The sequence below is a fragment of the Muscardinus avellanarius genome, assembly GCF_963383645.1.
Source record: "Muscardinus avellanarius genome assembly, chromosome: 6".
Classification (NCBI taxonomy): domain Eukaryota; kingdom Metazoa; phylum Chordata; class Mammalia; order Rodentia; family Gliridae; genus Muscardinus; species Muscardinus avellanarius.
In genome coordinates this window covers 42241842-42256291 of record NC_137791.1, presented here as the reverse complement: position 1 = coordinate 42256291, position 14450 = coordinate 42241842, and the positions used below count along the sequence as shown (strand labels likewise).

At 40.0% G+C, this 14450-nt stretch overlaps 1 protein-coding gene across 1 annotated transcript in view; it reads right to left on the bottom strand.

Annotated features, from left to right (window-relative positions):
- The window catches only part of ELOVL6 (ELOVL fatty acid elongase 6), a gene marked incomplete at both ends in the record, with an annotated part of 117530 nt that overhangs the window by 26971 nt on the left and 76109 nt on the right, over positions 1-14450 (bottom strand). Inside the window, one exon of the mRNA XM_080697444.1 lies at positions 10021-10152. Within this exon, the coding sequence (XP_080553570.1) occupies positions 10021-10152 (132 nt within the window). The remainder of the gene's footprint in view (positions 1-10020; positions 10153-14450) is intronic.

Genomic DNA, 14450 nt, shown 5'->3' with positions numbered 1-14450 from the left:
CTATTAAGATGCACTGACTATTTCTGCTCCAGCTCTGGGTTAACACAGAAAGTGAGAATCGGTGACCAGGCTCTCCTAGTACTTTAGTCAGCTGGCATATCCACTGTTAAGTCGTTGACATTCACCCACATCTCAGGACAAAAACAACAACAACAACAACAACCTTAAAAAGCCATTTCATTGTCTACCATCATGTCATTAGAAATGGTATGAAAGGAGTAAAAGAAAATCACTGCTTCATTACCCTCTAGGAAATTGCAGTGTGCAAGCCGTGGACTATTATGCCTCAGATCAATCATTTTTATAACTCGATTCTAAACCCAAGCACTGTGAGAATGATCTCAGATGACAGTGGATTCAGTAAGGACTGTTTGGGTATCGCAGCCTTTCGCAAGCAGAAAAATCTAGTGGTAAATGACCTAAGAAGAGATCAAATAATTGTACCCGTTCTTGCTTATTATTTTCCTTTTCTTTTTCTTTTTTTTTCTTCTTCTTTTTTTTTTTTTTTTTTTTGCAACAAATGGTAGGAAAAGAGTTCCAAGGAGAACTGGCTACCAATAACACAAATCCATCTACTAGCAGTACTGGCTAAAAGAATCGCTGGTTATAAGGGAGAAACCCAGGCTCCCTGTCCATAACACAGCATCATCAGAACTAGGTGGTTACTATTTGGAGCTTTTGACTGAAATGCAGAGAATACAAATGGAAAATTTAATGGAAGGACTGCCAATATTTAAGAATGGGGTTTTAAGAAGCTTGCAAAAGTTGTTTCCTATGGTAAAAGCATCATAAATAGGAAAATAACTGTCACTGAAGTAACAGTAGCAGTAGTGTGGATGGGTGAGCAATTTTTTTTTTTTGTTTTGGGGGGTTTTTATAATTGGTGGTACTGAGTGTGGAACACAGGGGCTTTCTACCTCCGGGCTATACTCTCAGACCTATTTTATACTTTATTTGGAAACAGGGTCTCACTAAGTTGCCGAGAGCCTCACTAAGTAGCTGAGGCTGGCTTCGAACCTGTGTGATCCTCCTGTCTCAGCCTCCCAAGCGCAGGGATTACAAGTGTGCGCCACCACGCCTGCTGAGCAATTTTTTTTATACCAAACTCATATCCATTTCTTTTCTACAGTCTTTTGCTATCTGGGGAAGAAAGGCTGAGCTCTCAATGTTTCAGTCGATTTTCTGCTGTGTAATGGCAATCTCTGACACAGCAACTTCTAGAACTCTTCAATGTGACTCACTAAGTTTTCTTTTGCCAATCTACATCAGCATCATTGGACGCATTCCCGATTACGAGATTAGGTAATTTTACAACGAGTCTATTCCTCGGGTCTGATGGATTCCTTAAGGATTCAAAATCTTGTCATTAAACACACACACACATACACACCCCTCTAAATCCTGCCAAACAAGAAAGAGCCTTGAAGGCTCTGTGAGGTAACACAGGAAGTTTATAAACACTGTGATATTTAACTCAATCTGAGTTGAAAAGAACCCAATAAGCACTGGAGGTATTATTATATGTACATTCTGAATTGCCAACCATGCAGTCTAGCTTCTAGAATGTACATGCCATTTTACTTCAAGTTTCAGAAGAGCTAAAGTATTTTGGCTATTTATTTATTTTGGCAGTTCTGACCTATACTCTTAGCCCTATTTTATTTCTTGTTTTTGAATAAAGGGTCTCACTATGTTGCCGAGGGCCTTGCTAAATTGCTGAGGCTGACCCTGAACCTTCCTGTCTCAGCCTCCCAAGTACTAGGATTACAGGTATACACCACCACGCCTGGGTATTGAAAAACTAATTCATTTTAGTAAAATGATTTAAAGCATCTAAGATGTCAGCTGCTTCAAGTTGTTTTAGTACCTGTAATACAAAGATATTATGGATGTCGTATTTTTGTCCAGACTCAAATGTATTAACTGCATGACAGAATTAAAATTATGGTAGGAAAACTTCAAGTTTTACATTAAATTATCAGAAAGGCATACACAAAAGTACTAAAAGCAAATGTGTGTGGGTAATTAGATAATGTATTTGTTTTCTGAGGTACTGGGAATTGAATCCAGGGCCTTGTGCACGGTTGGCATTCTACCCCTGAACAAAGTCCCTAGCCCTGAGATTAAAGACTGTGTGTATGCTTTCTTGTGTTTTTTTAGTTTTTATGCACAGAAAATCCACACTTTTATGCCCAAAAAAGAAAATTATTTAATTATAAAGCAAAACTAAACAGAACTACTGGATAGCTTTTCCTATGGTAAGTAGGCAAATGTCATCTACCGACTGCAGCTCCTGGGAGCTGGAGAGGCCATCATGAGATGATCTGCTGCGTGGGTCTGACTACGTAGCTCTTTGTCATCCTTCCATGCATCAAGTGATGTGGTCTAGACAAGTCTGAAGAGGGGGAGTGGCTGCAGCACTGTCTATCAGACACCCAGCTAGAGTCAGGAGCCCAGCCTGCCCACACATGGCCAGAGTCCTCTGTGCCACTGGCAAAGCCGGGTGAATAGTCTCCTGACTCCTCATCAGAGTCCCCTCGCACAGCAGCTCAGCATTCTCCTTCACTCTGAGACATATGCATTAAAAAGAAATACAAAATATCATGTATTTACTTAATTTAATTATTACTTCCTTAGAAATACTTGAAATTCTTGGTGTTAGTTCCTGGATTTGAGAGAAAAGCAGAACATTGTCTTCATGTCTTAACCCTTTAGGAAGAACTGTATACTATTGTTTTTTTTTTTTTTTCCTCTTCATTTCCCTTTTAAAAGTTTTTGTTTTTTTTTTTTTTTTTTTTTTTTGGTAGTACTAGGGATTGAACCCAGGGGCATTCTACCTATTAGCTACACCCCAGCCTATTTTTTATTCTAAAATTTGAAACAGGGTCTAAGTTGTAGAGGGCCTCATGAAGTAGTTGAGGCTAGCCGAGAACCTGAAATCCTTCTTTCTAAGCTTTCCAAGCTGAGATTACACTGGGATTACAAGCATGCATCACTACTTTTGGCCCTTATTAAAAAAACAAAACAAAATGATTTATTAGGCACTTATTTGAGCTCTAGAATCAAAGTAGGCAATCATAAAAAAGCCTTTCCTTTGTGGGGCTGAGGGGCCAGTGGGAGGAGACAGTGAAGAAGGTAAGTAATACAGAGTGTGGTGGAAGGAGGTAAATGCCAAGGAAAAATGTAGGTCAGGAAAGGGCATAAAAAGGAAAGACAGAGCCAGGCACGGGGTGCACACCTGTCATCTCAGTGCTTGGGAGGCAGAGCCAGGAGGATCATAGGTTCCAGGCCAGGCTTAGTAACTTCGTGAGACCCTGTTTCAAAGTAAAAAATAAAAAGAGCTGGGGATATAGCTACAGGGCAGACTGCCCTTGGGCCCAATCCCCAGATACTTTTCAGTATCACAGAACTGAAAAGAAGTGTGGATGGAGAATCTTGATTCAAGCATGGAGAGCCTTACCAAGGCCAGTGTGTGTGAGGCTGTGAGGAGCCGAGTGTGCCTAGCAAGGGAGGACGAGAAGCAAGGCCAGAGAGAAGCAGCATGGCGGCTATGGGGTGGCCACAGCATATGACATTGAGCTCTGATGTCTTGAAGCCTGTCTTTATGTTCACAGGTCAAGCCAGGCAAGCTGACCTGGGGTACATCTGAATACCTGATTAAAAAGAGTAAACAATGAAATGACTAAAAACATCAGTAACATGGGACTGGACCACTGGCCTAGTGTAAGAGTCGCATGTGTTAATTCAACAAGTCTGTGCTGTAGCTGTTCCAGGAATGGCAGGAGCAGTTCCTGCCTCCAGCAAGGTGCAGGCTCCCAGGAGTATGTCCTTGGTGTGCTTACCCAGGCAGGCGAGGCGGAGAGAGAGACTGAGACGATCAGAGAAGCTGTCTAAGCGATGGCTTGGTTTAGACATAAGGATGGAGAATGGAGAAAGAAAATGATGTACACTGTGTTCAAACAGGAGCAAGCAAAGTTTTGTGGGCAGTGACCAGATGTATCATGTTGGCTTGGATGAAAACACTTGAACAAGGCTAGGCGGAAAAGTGGACAGAGAAAAGGTTTTATGGCTAGACTGAGGATGTTAACCTATTGGCAAAAAAAGTCTCAGTGTTTAAACAGAAAGATAGCTGGGCGTGGTGGCGCACGCGTGTAATCCCAGAGCTTGGGAGGCTGAGACAGGAGGATCGCACAGGTTCGAAGCCAGCTTCAGCTACTGAGTGAAGCTCTCAGCAACACAGTGAGACCCTGTTTCCAAATAAAGTTTAAAATAGGGCTGGGAATATAGCCCGGAGGTAGAAAGCCCCTGGGTTCCACCCCCAGTACCACCGAAAAAAAAAAAAAAAGAAAAAAGAAAAAAGAAACGAAAAAAAAAAAGAGGTCTGGGAGTGTATCCCAGAGGTAGAAAAGCCCCTGGGTTCCACTCCTAGTACCACAATAAACAAACAAACACACAGGAAGATGATATGGTGTGGAGAGCACCTTGGATAGACAAACATTTAAAGGGAACCAACCTCTGTCTGTAATACCTAAGACGTGTAGTGGTGAAGACTGACCAGTGTCTCTAAAGATGGACAGGTGTCATCTAAAACATTAAAACAAAAATGTAGACTGTCTGGTAACTAGTTGAAAAAATTACTTGTATTCATTAGGATATACAAACAAAAGAATACAAAAAAGGACCAAGCATAAATTTTATAAACAAATAGATATCAAAAGGGGACCCAAACTGGCCGTGGTAACATATGCCTATAATCCCAATACTTGGGAGGCTGAGACAGGAGGATTATAGGTTCAACCAGCTTCAGCAAATTATGGAAGACTCTCCGAAACCTAGTAAGACCCAGTTTCAAAACAGAAATTAAATTTAAAAAGGGAGTTGGAGGTATAGCTAGGAGGTAGAATGCTTCTAGGTTCAATCCCCAGTACTACAAAAGAGGAGGAGGAGGGGATAGTGTGAAGGGACAGAGAAGGAGGAGGGGGAGGGAGAGGAGAAATCCAATTTGAATATTTTATCCAATTTGAATATTTTATTTTAAATTTGAGTGATGATGTGTCCAACATTTGGAAATACCGCAGATAGGCGAGCAAGTCGCAGGTGAGAAGTCAATACTAAAAATAAAGAAGAGTTGCCTGTAAATTGGCAGTTGATCTTGGTATTCTTTTTTTTTTTTTTTTACTGAGCCAAAACAATTTCTCAGTGGGTTAAAAATAGAATGCCATTTATCATTTAAATTGGGACTTTTTGAGAGTGAATGGGAGCTATTAATAATGACACCAGGACATTGGGTATAAAACTAAAGCAGTGCAAAGCAGACCAGGATGTTTAGCCCCTAGTTTATAAACTCTTGGTTATTTTTAAAAGATGGAAAGTTGCCATTTCTTACTTTTATTATTATTCCTGTTTTTTTTTTATAAGGGGTCAAGTGATTGAATTAGTGATCACACTTTAGTGTAACTGGATCCAGTTTTAGACATCTGAAAAACAAAGAGAATGCCAACGAAGCTGCCCAGCTCAAATGTGGTGGCAGCCTACAGGCCATGGTAGAGCCCCAACTTCTGACGTTAAGGTCCCAGCTTAAGAGCATTTGACCAGAGTTGTCTCTGAAGACAAGGCAGAACACATTTCTGAGAAGTGGGAGGAGTACATAAGGGACGCTCGTGGCCCCCAAGGCGCACGCGTGCCAGCAAGGGGATGGTTGGGAAAGGATTTCCTTTACCCCTTAGGTGCAATTTGTTTCGAAGCTTGCTTCTGGGTGTATAGGCAATAGAAAACAAAATTGATATTAAAACAAAACTGAGCGGGATGCTAGAGGGGAGTCTTGCAGCTCTCGGGGTGAAAGGGATTCACACACAATGCAAAAGGCTAAACAAGACTATCTTCAACTACATGCTGTTATGAAAATGTGTCCATCGATTCTAGGAGTGCCAAAAAGTGGGGTTGGGGGGGTATTTTTCCCATAGCAGTATTTTGCCCTTCCTATTCTTTTTTCCCCTTTGCGATTTATTGGACTTTTTATGTAGTATAGATGGATCACATTTCTCTTGGTAAAGAGGGAAGTTCTTGGTTTCATTTTGTGACCTGACCTTTGAAACACCAGTGTGTCTCAGGTCAACTGTTCTTCCTAATCTTCGTTTATTATGTGCCTCAGGAAATGTTTTAGGCCAGGTGTTGGTGGTGCACGCTTGTAATCCCAGCATTAGGGAGGCTGAGACCAGAGAACTGTGGTTCACAGACAGCCTCAGCTACTTAGTGAGGCCCTCTGCAACTCAGTGAGACACAATTTCTTTTCTTTTTTTGGGGGGGCGGGGTGGTACTAGGGGTGGAACCCAGGGGCTTTCTACATCTGGGCTACACTCCCAGGCCTATTTTATATTTTATTTGGAAACAGGGTCTCACTAAGTTGTTGAGAGCCTCACTAAGTAGCTGAGGCTGGCTTCAAACCTGTGCGATCCTCCTGTCTCAGCCTCCCAAGCGCGGGGATTACAAGCGTGAGCCACCACACCTGGCCAAGTGAGACACAATTTCAAAATAAAGAATAAAAAATAGGGCAGGGGCTGTAGCTCGGAGGTCGAATCCCCCTGGGTTCTATCCCCAGACCCCCCAAAAAAATGTTTTAGTAATTTAGCTTTGAGAAAAATCGGATTCTGAAAAAAAACAAAAAACTTTTATACATACTACCTTCAAGAGTTGAAGATATATGCTTTCATTTGAACAAAGTAACATATCACAGAAAAATTTAAATATTTTATTTCTAGATCTTTTTATTTTTTATTTTTATTTAAATATTTTATTTCACCAAGCTCTCAGCACTTAATTTTGTTTTTTCTTTTCTTTTTGGTTTTGGGGATTGGAGGGGAATTCTATTTCTTAGCTATATCTCCAGTCCTTTATACTTTTTTATTTTGAAACAGAGTCTTGCTACATTGCTGAGATGCTTAGTAAATTTCTGAGGCAGCCCTCAAACCTGCAACCCTCCTATCATAGCCTCTCAAGTACTAGGACTGCATGCATGTACCACCATATCCAGCTTGTTTTAATTTCTAGCAAATAGTAGGCATTTAATAAATAAAAATAAAGATAATAATTATTTTCCAGTATCTCTTTAAATATAATAATAAATATTTAAATTAAATATCTTGATGAACAATATGTAGATGCTTACTAGGAGTAAAATTTATATAACGATTATACTAAAAATATCTTCATATTTATTTTTTCATTTTGTATTAGCGACCAGTATTCTTTAAACATAGAGAAATCTAGAAATATTCTTTCCAACACTGAAGCCATTATTAGTTGATACAATCAAAAGATTCCAATATCAATGCTTTCAAAATTTCTGCTTAGGATAAAACTCTAGACTGCCCAGGCTTGGATTCTTCTACATAGTTGTCAGGCTATATATATATATATATATATATATATATATATATATATATATATATAATGATTATTGCAAATACCTTGTAGGATAAAGTAAATGAGTAATTGCTGATAAACATAAGAACTTGGATTTTTGGCATTGAAGGAAGGACCAAAAAAAAGTTAAACAAAAACTCTCCAATACTAAATTTGAATTGGAAACATCCATACTAACTCTGGACATATTTATATTTTTTTTCCCTATTTTTGGTTTCTGAAAGGCCTAGATATAGGAACTAACTTAGCAGCACAACCACTTTTAATACTCAGATTGTGGTTTCTGAATATCTCCTTACCTCCAAGAACTAAGGCTGTTTGGAGATGGCTGACCTAGCTCTGGACCAGGACTGTACAACATGCCTGGCCTGGAATGTGCTGTTGCACAGAAGACAAGTACAGCTACTGGCATCAAAAAGAATAGCACTGGCCTAAAACACATTAAAATCGGTTATGTCCAGACCACTGGCACATAAAAAACAACCTGTGAGCTCATAATGTCTAAAAAAAAAAAAACTTGTTGGTCATGTTCAGGTAATCAGGTTTTTATTAAACTTGTACATATAGGCAAAAAAACCCCAACATTTATCTTGCTTTTGCTAATGTAGCTATGTATTTCAAGATAACTAATTGTATATACTCAGATAACTGAAGAAGGCAAGTTTCTTCTCATAGAAGTCTTCTCAAATATTAAACTGGAATAAAATCAATCTTCTATATCTAACTACCAACTTATAAGAAATGTAGGTTACTGAAGAAGAAACCAGGCAGACCCAGTTAAGGGAACCCTATGGGGCAAATGATCTGGTTCTGTCAAAGGATGGATTAGGAGAGGAAGAAGATGGAAGTGGAGACGGGGGAGAAAGGGACAGAAAAGAGAGAAAAAAGAGAGGAAGGTAGAAACCTAGAGACCTAGCATTAAAACGTCAATAAATGGCAATGCACAGATCAATTTGACCCAGATTTTAAAAAACAAACTATGAAAAGGAAGTCATTTAAAAGATAACTGGAAAGATCTGATCATTTAGCAAAAAAGAATTATTATTAATTTATCTTAATGACACTGTGTTCAATTTTTTAAACAGATAACCTATCTTTTAGCTACATTATCATTCCAGACTGCATTACTCCAAATTATTTGGAGCTAAGTTCCGCTAGGTGTACAGATGAGACAAGACTAGCCAGGCACTAGTAATCCTTTAGGCATGGTCCCTGGTACATGGGAACCATGGACTCTTTTCTCTGGTTATACATGTTCAAGTTTAAAACAAGAAATAATCATAGCTCAGGGAATATTGAAATATTGGTCAGATGCTGAAAAACCTTATTAGAATAGGGATCATTTACCCTTCAATTATAAAAATACTTTAGGTGGGTTATACGCGGTCAACCTTATAGGTAAAAATGAAATGCCACTTTATATTACAGATAAGTCATGACCTCATTCAGACTGAACTGGAAGGAGTTTCTACTGACAGATCCAAATGAGAGTTCTTCAAACCTCTTGCCTCACAAAATGCACTGAAATGGAAGTACACTGAGGCGCAGGGAGAATAGGCGTTTCAGATGCTGGGACCCAACGTAGCGGCCATGTATAGGCCCAACCCAAAGAGCTTTGTGGGAAAAGGACTTCCTGCCCAATCATTCTTCATAAGCCCTGAGTGACTAACGAGGCTTAATGATACCACCCTTTTCTGCTTACTGCTAGAACAGTTAATAGACACTTTGAAAAAATACAAATGAATAAGTACCAGAATGGATGGTTTTGTGTTTCATAGTAAAAATCTACATCTGGTTTGCCCCTGCCCACCTCCTCCCAAGCCCAGCACAGGCCTGCTGGTTTTGACAAGCAAATCACAAATAGAACAGGTGCCTTTGTTAGCTCTGTTGTAGGTAAATTCTGGCACCTGCTCAGCCACCAGCTGTGTGCTAATTAGTCTTGTGATAGCCTACATTACCAAAGAGCACAAGACTGGAAATATGCCTTGAAGCTTCCAGAGTCTGCTTGCTGGCCAACAGACACCCCCCCCCCCCCAGACCAGCTCTTTCCCGCAGCCTCTGAGCCGAGTTCGGCCAGACACAAAGTAAGAACCTGCTATACAGACAGAAGCCGTGAGTCAGTTCAGGGAATGAGGTGGAGGCGCCTGGGGATGCAGAGCGAACGCAGCCTCTGGTCGAGCGATGCTGATGGAGACGCAGGTCCGGTGTCTGAGTGCCACCTCTCGATCAGGTACCAGGGACAGCTCTACTGTGGCATTTGAACCGTGCCCTCCAATGGGATTTCCATGTGGCCCTTCATTATACTAACAACAAAATACTAGAAACGAGGCCCATCTTCCAGTCCTTATAAACAAAGCAAACTATTGCATGATCAGTTTGGACAGGAAAAGAAATGGCCCGAGAACTCTACAAAAGAGCGATGGATATATCTTGGCCAATGTTGCCATGAAGACCTTCCCTCTGGACACGGCTTTATGTCCACAATGTATTCAGTAATAAAAACACATCAGATATAAAAGGAAATGCTCAATTATTGTTTTCTTTCAGTAAGTCTGATGAATTTGGTGGATTTTATTATGAAAACAAAAAGAATCCTACCTGAAGACAGCGAGGGTCAGAGACCAGAGCACTAGCGGCTTCCTCAGCTCAAACTTCGCCCGCTTGTTCATTAGGTGCCGACCACCAAATATAAAGGCAGCATACAGAGCAGAGAACAGGAAAGACTTCTTCCTGCAAACAGAGACGCGAGACCAATGTATCTGTATTCATTAGGAAACATTAACGTCTTACCAGTTCCTTCTTTCTAAGCACTAAAGATATTTTTAGAAAGGTGGCCCCTTCCCCAAAGTCCACCTGGGGTCCCAGTGTTCTGTAGCACGTCCCTTGACAAACTGGTCACCTAGAAGACTGGCTGACATAGTAAGCAGCCTGTCAACACAGACATTTTATTTTGAGGTTCTGTGACTAAACACTTCAACAATATAGCATTGAAGAGCAAAAAACCTTTTCACTGAACAAATTTTTTTTTTTTTTTGTATAGAGAAGTGAATACAGAGGCATTCTACCCCCCAGAGATACCTCAGCCTTTTATTGTTTAGAATTTCACTAGGTTGATGAGGTTGATCTTGGTTTTTTGAGCCAGTTTGGATAAATGAATTTTTGTTTGTGTGTGTGTGGTACTGGGGATGGAACCCAGGGGGCTTCTATCTCTGGACTATAACCCCAGACTTATATTTTATTTGGAAACAGGATCTCACTAAATTGCTGAGAGCCTCACTAAGCTGCTGAGGCTGGCTTTGAGCCTGTGATCCTCCTGTCTCAGCCTCCCAAGTACTGGGATTATAAGCGTGCGCCACCATGCCTGGCTTAGATAAAATAATTTTTATTGAAAATATTTGGTAACACAGTTGTATATTGGGGCAAGACCATTTACTGTACCTTCCACCTGGGCGTGGTGGCGCACACTTATAATCCCCACGCTTGGAAGGCGGAGGACAGGAGGATCGTGCAGGTTCGAAGCCAGCCGCACTGGCTTCAGAGACCGTTTCCGTATAAAAATAGGTCTGGGAGTGTAGCCTGGAGGTAGAAGGGTTTCCAGGAACCCCAGTACCACCAAAAACAAAAAACAAAACACACACACACAAAAAGAACTGTACCTTCCAGCAGAATTATGGTACTAAAAAAATAACGTCCAAGTAATAACTATAGATTTAAAACACTCAAATGTAAACTACATGACTCCCCTGGCATGGACTCCTGAAAGAAGGCTGGTATTAAATCAGAGTATTATTTATCCTCAGCCAGAGGTGCACTGACCAGACACACGATGCCATAGGAGACACAGAGACAGAGATGGCTCACTTGCCCAAAAGCTTGGACCCAAATTTAACCAAATTTCTGATCTAACTACCTGTCTATAGAAAATATAAGAGATAAGTCTAAACTGTGAGACATTTTGCAGGACAACAGAACTTAGTTCTTCAAGTCAGTAATATGGTATAGAGTCTGGGAATGTTCTAGAGTAAGACCAACTCGAGAGACACAAAAAGCAAATATGATATGCAGAACTTTCTAGGATCCAGAAATGAATAAACTATTGTAAAAATGATATTTGTAATAAAATAATGCTAAGCATAGTTTTAAAGGTATTTGATTAGATATTGATACATACTAAAATACTTGAATAAAAGTACACATCTTAGATTTGCTTTACAATACCCTAAGAAACGAGTAATACCAAAAAAGTATTAATGGTGCAGAGATTAAATAAGATTAACAAAGGGGGTAATGGACAGTGGAGGCTCAACATACTTTCACACTTAGGAGCATGCGCGTATACACGAACACATTTTAAAATATTCTATAGTAAGTGTTTTTAAACCCAAGGGAGGATGCTCCTGAGTTCAGTGCCCAGTAACAGGAAAAAATGGGAGATTTATTGTGGAAGAAAATATCTACATGAGCAGATATTTGAAGTATCTAATGGGGCAACATCTCAAGACATTCACCACTGAAACTGCTGCTCTGACCCACAGACTTTGGTAGTTAGGTTTTAAAGAGACCACTGGTTAGAAATACATTAGCAAGAAAAAGCCGAATTCTCCAGGTCCCTATGGGTCGGCTGATGTATTACTGTACCCAGTAAAAAGTGAACAACATATTGATAATACCCCACCCCCAAAAATCATCAAGCTTCTATAGAACTCTAATTAAATATAAAGCAATACAGACCTTGTGAATAATTTAAACATTTGAGCGCACTCCATGAGAAAGCAATGTTTCTATTCCCCACACAATTCGATCAATAGAGAAAGAGTTGAAAAATAAGTCACAAGACTTAATTAATCCCCAAAGCAAAATGTGTTAACTTAAAGAGTATTATTTGTAAAATGTTTCATATTTTATTTCTCTAACTACTGGCAGTGTTGCTGACTCACAAGAGATCTTACTGGGAATTAAACCTGGAGCATTCCACCCCTGAGCTACATCCCCAGCCCTTTTGATTTTTTTAAATTTTGAAACAGGGTCCTATTAAATTGCTGGGGGTAGCCCTAAGCCTGTGATCTTCCTATCCAGGTTCCCAAGTACAGACTCTCTTTAAAACCATCAATCAACAGCTAGGGCAACCAAAACAGTTGTACAGAATTTGAGAACAAGTACAAGTGACCTAAGCAAAAGAGCTTAGTTCCTCATTTTGCAGAAGAAAGAATCTGATGCCGAGTGAGTAAGGTAGATTTACTGTCTGTAACTCAAGACCACCCAAAATTGCCATGGTTGTGATCGAGCAGATAGGCAAACAGAAATTAACTGGATGAGCTAGATGTGGGTCCCAGTCAGTCAATAATGAGAAAGATACTTGCTTACGGGTTCTCACAACAGTAAATTGCAGCTGGGCATGGTGGCCCACACCTGTAATCCCAGTACTTGAGAGACTGAGACAGGAGGATCACAGGTTTGATGCCAACCACAGCAACTTAAGGAGACCCTCGGCCAGTCGGTAAGACCTTGTTTAAAAAAAGGACTAGGGGCATAGTTCAGAGGTAGACTGCCCCTAGGTTTAATTCCAAGCACCAAATAAAATTTAATAAAAATAAGTTGTTCCTTGTATGCTATGCAAGTTTTCTACTGTATGAAATCCAAAGAAGAGCTTGGGTTAGTTTAGAAGTAAAGTTAGGCTTCCTTGGTCAGTCATTAACTCTGCTCTCTTCAACCAAGTAATCGAATGAACCAGTTATGGTTGGGTGTATTATTATCTTTCCCATTTGCTTAGAAGACAAGAATTTTGTTAGCAAACTGGGCAATTTAAGTGGATGAAAATTGCCTTTCCTGTCTGGCATCTCTCTGGTAAAGTTCAATTATCTTCGAGATGAGTAATGCCTTAGTGCTGGCCTATTTAGTCTTTAATGTGAATAGATTATTTCCCTAATGCTTCAATAGTAATCCAATAATACTTCATATTCTGGCTAGCAGCCAGAGCTGGAAATAATGGTAATGCTACACTGTCTTATTACCAGATAATTAGTAATTTTTAGATGTCACGGGCTCATCTTGCTTAATAAATCTTACATGTACATCATACAGCACAACCCATAACTATAGGTTCTTAATAAGTACTATTCAGAATGGTAATTCTGGAGTTGATTACTAGGTGACCAACCAAATGAAAATAACTCAAATAAAATATTAATGTGAATTTTTTTGGGTTTGTACTAGAGATGAAACCCAGGGGCATTCTATCTCCAAATGACACTCCCGGTCCCTTTCTGTTTTTGTCATTGTTCCCAGCTCTGAAATAGTGGTGTTTTGAGTTTTTTGTGCTTGTATTTAACTCTCCTCCCTCCCATCTCTGTCATTAATAAGAAAGTGAATAATGGAAATTAGTCCATGATTAATAAAAACAAATAGTGGCTTTATCCTCGGAGATCTGGGTTTCTCTATCATACTTCCTTGTTCCAGAACATTCCCAAGAACAGGTCCGTGTTTATGGTTTTAATTTATTGCTCTATTAGGAACACTTCTGAAAGATCGCGTTATCAGTTCAAATGCATTTTTTCAACTTGCAGGATTTTCCTGAAACCAGCACTTAGCTCAAGTCTCCTTAGCACTCACGTCAAAATCCCTGACAGCTATTTTGACTCTTTCAGAAGTCAGACAAGTTTATTTGCTAGTGAAGAAACTTTTATGTGGGTAGTATTTCAACACAGAGTAATTGCTAATGACACCTTGGGAAGATGGCTGGAGTTCTTTCCTGCTCTTTCATGTTGTATCTAAATGGCCTTGTTTATGGCTGCCATGCCTGCCAAGGTGCAAGGGTGAATATCAAGCAGATAGGGAAAAAGAAAGAAACCTACAAGCACCTCCCATCTTGCTGACGTCTCCCAAGGGCACAGGAAGCTTTCTTGCTGGAGTTGAAAAGTCTGAAGCTGACAGACACTAAGTGAGGAGCCATGGTTTCTCCTCTATCTCAGGTGCCGATTCAATTCGGGAAACAATGAATGATTCTGAAATTGGTCTTTTTTTGGTGGTAC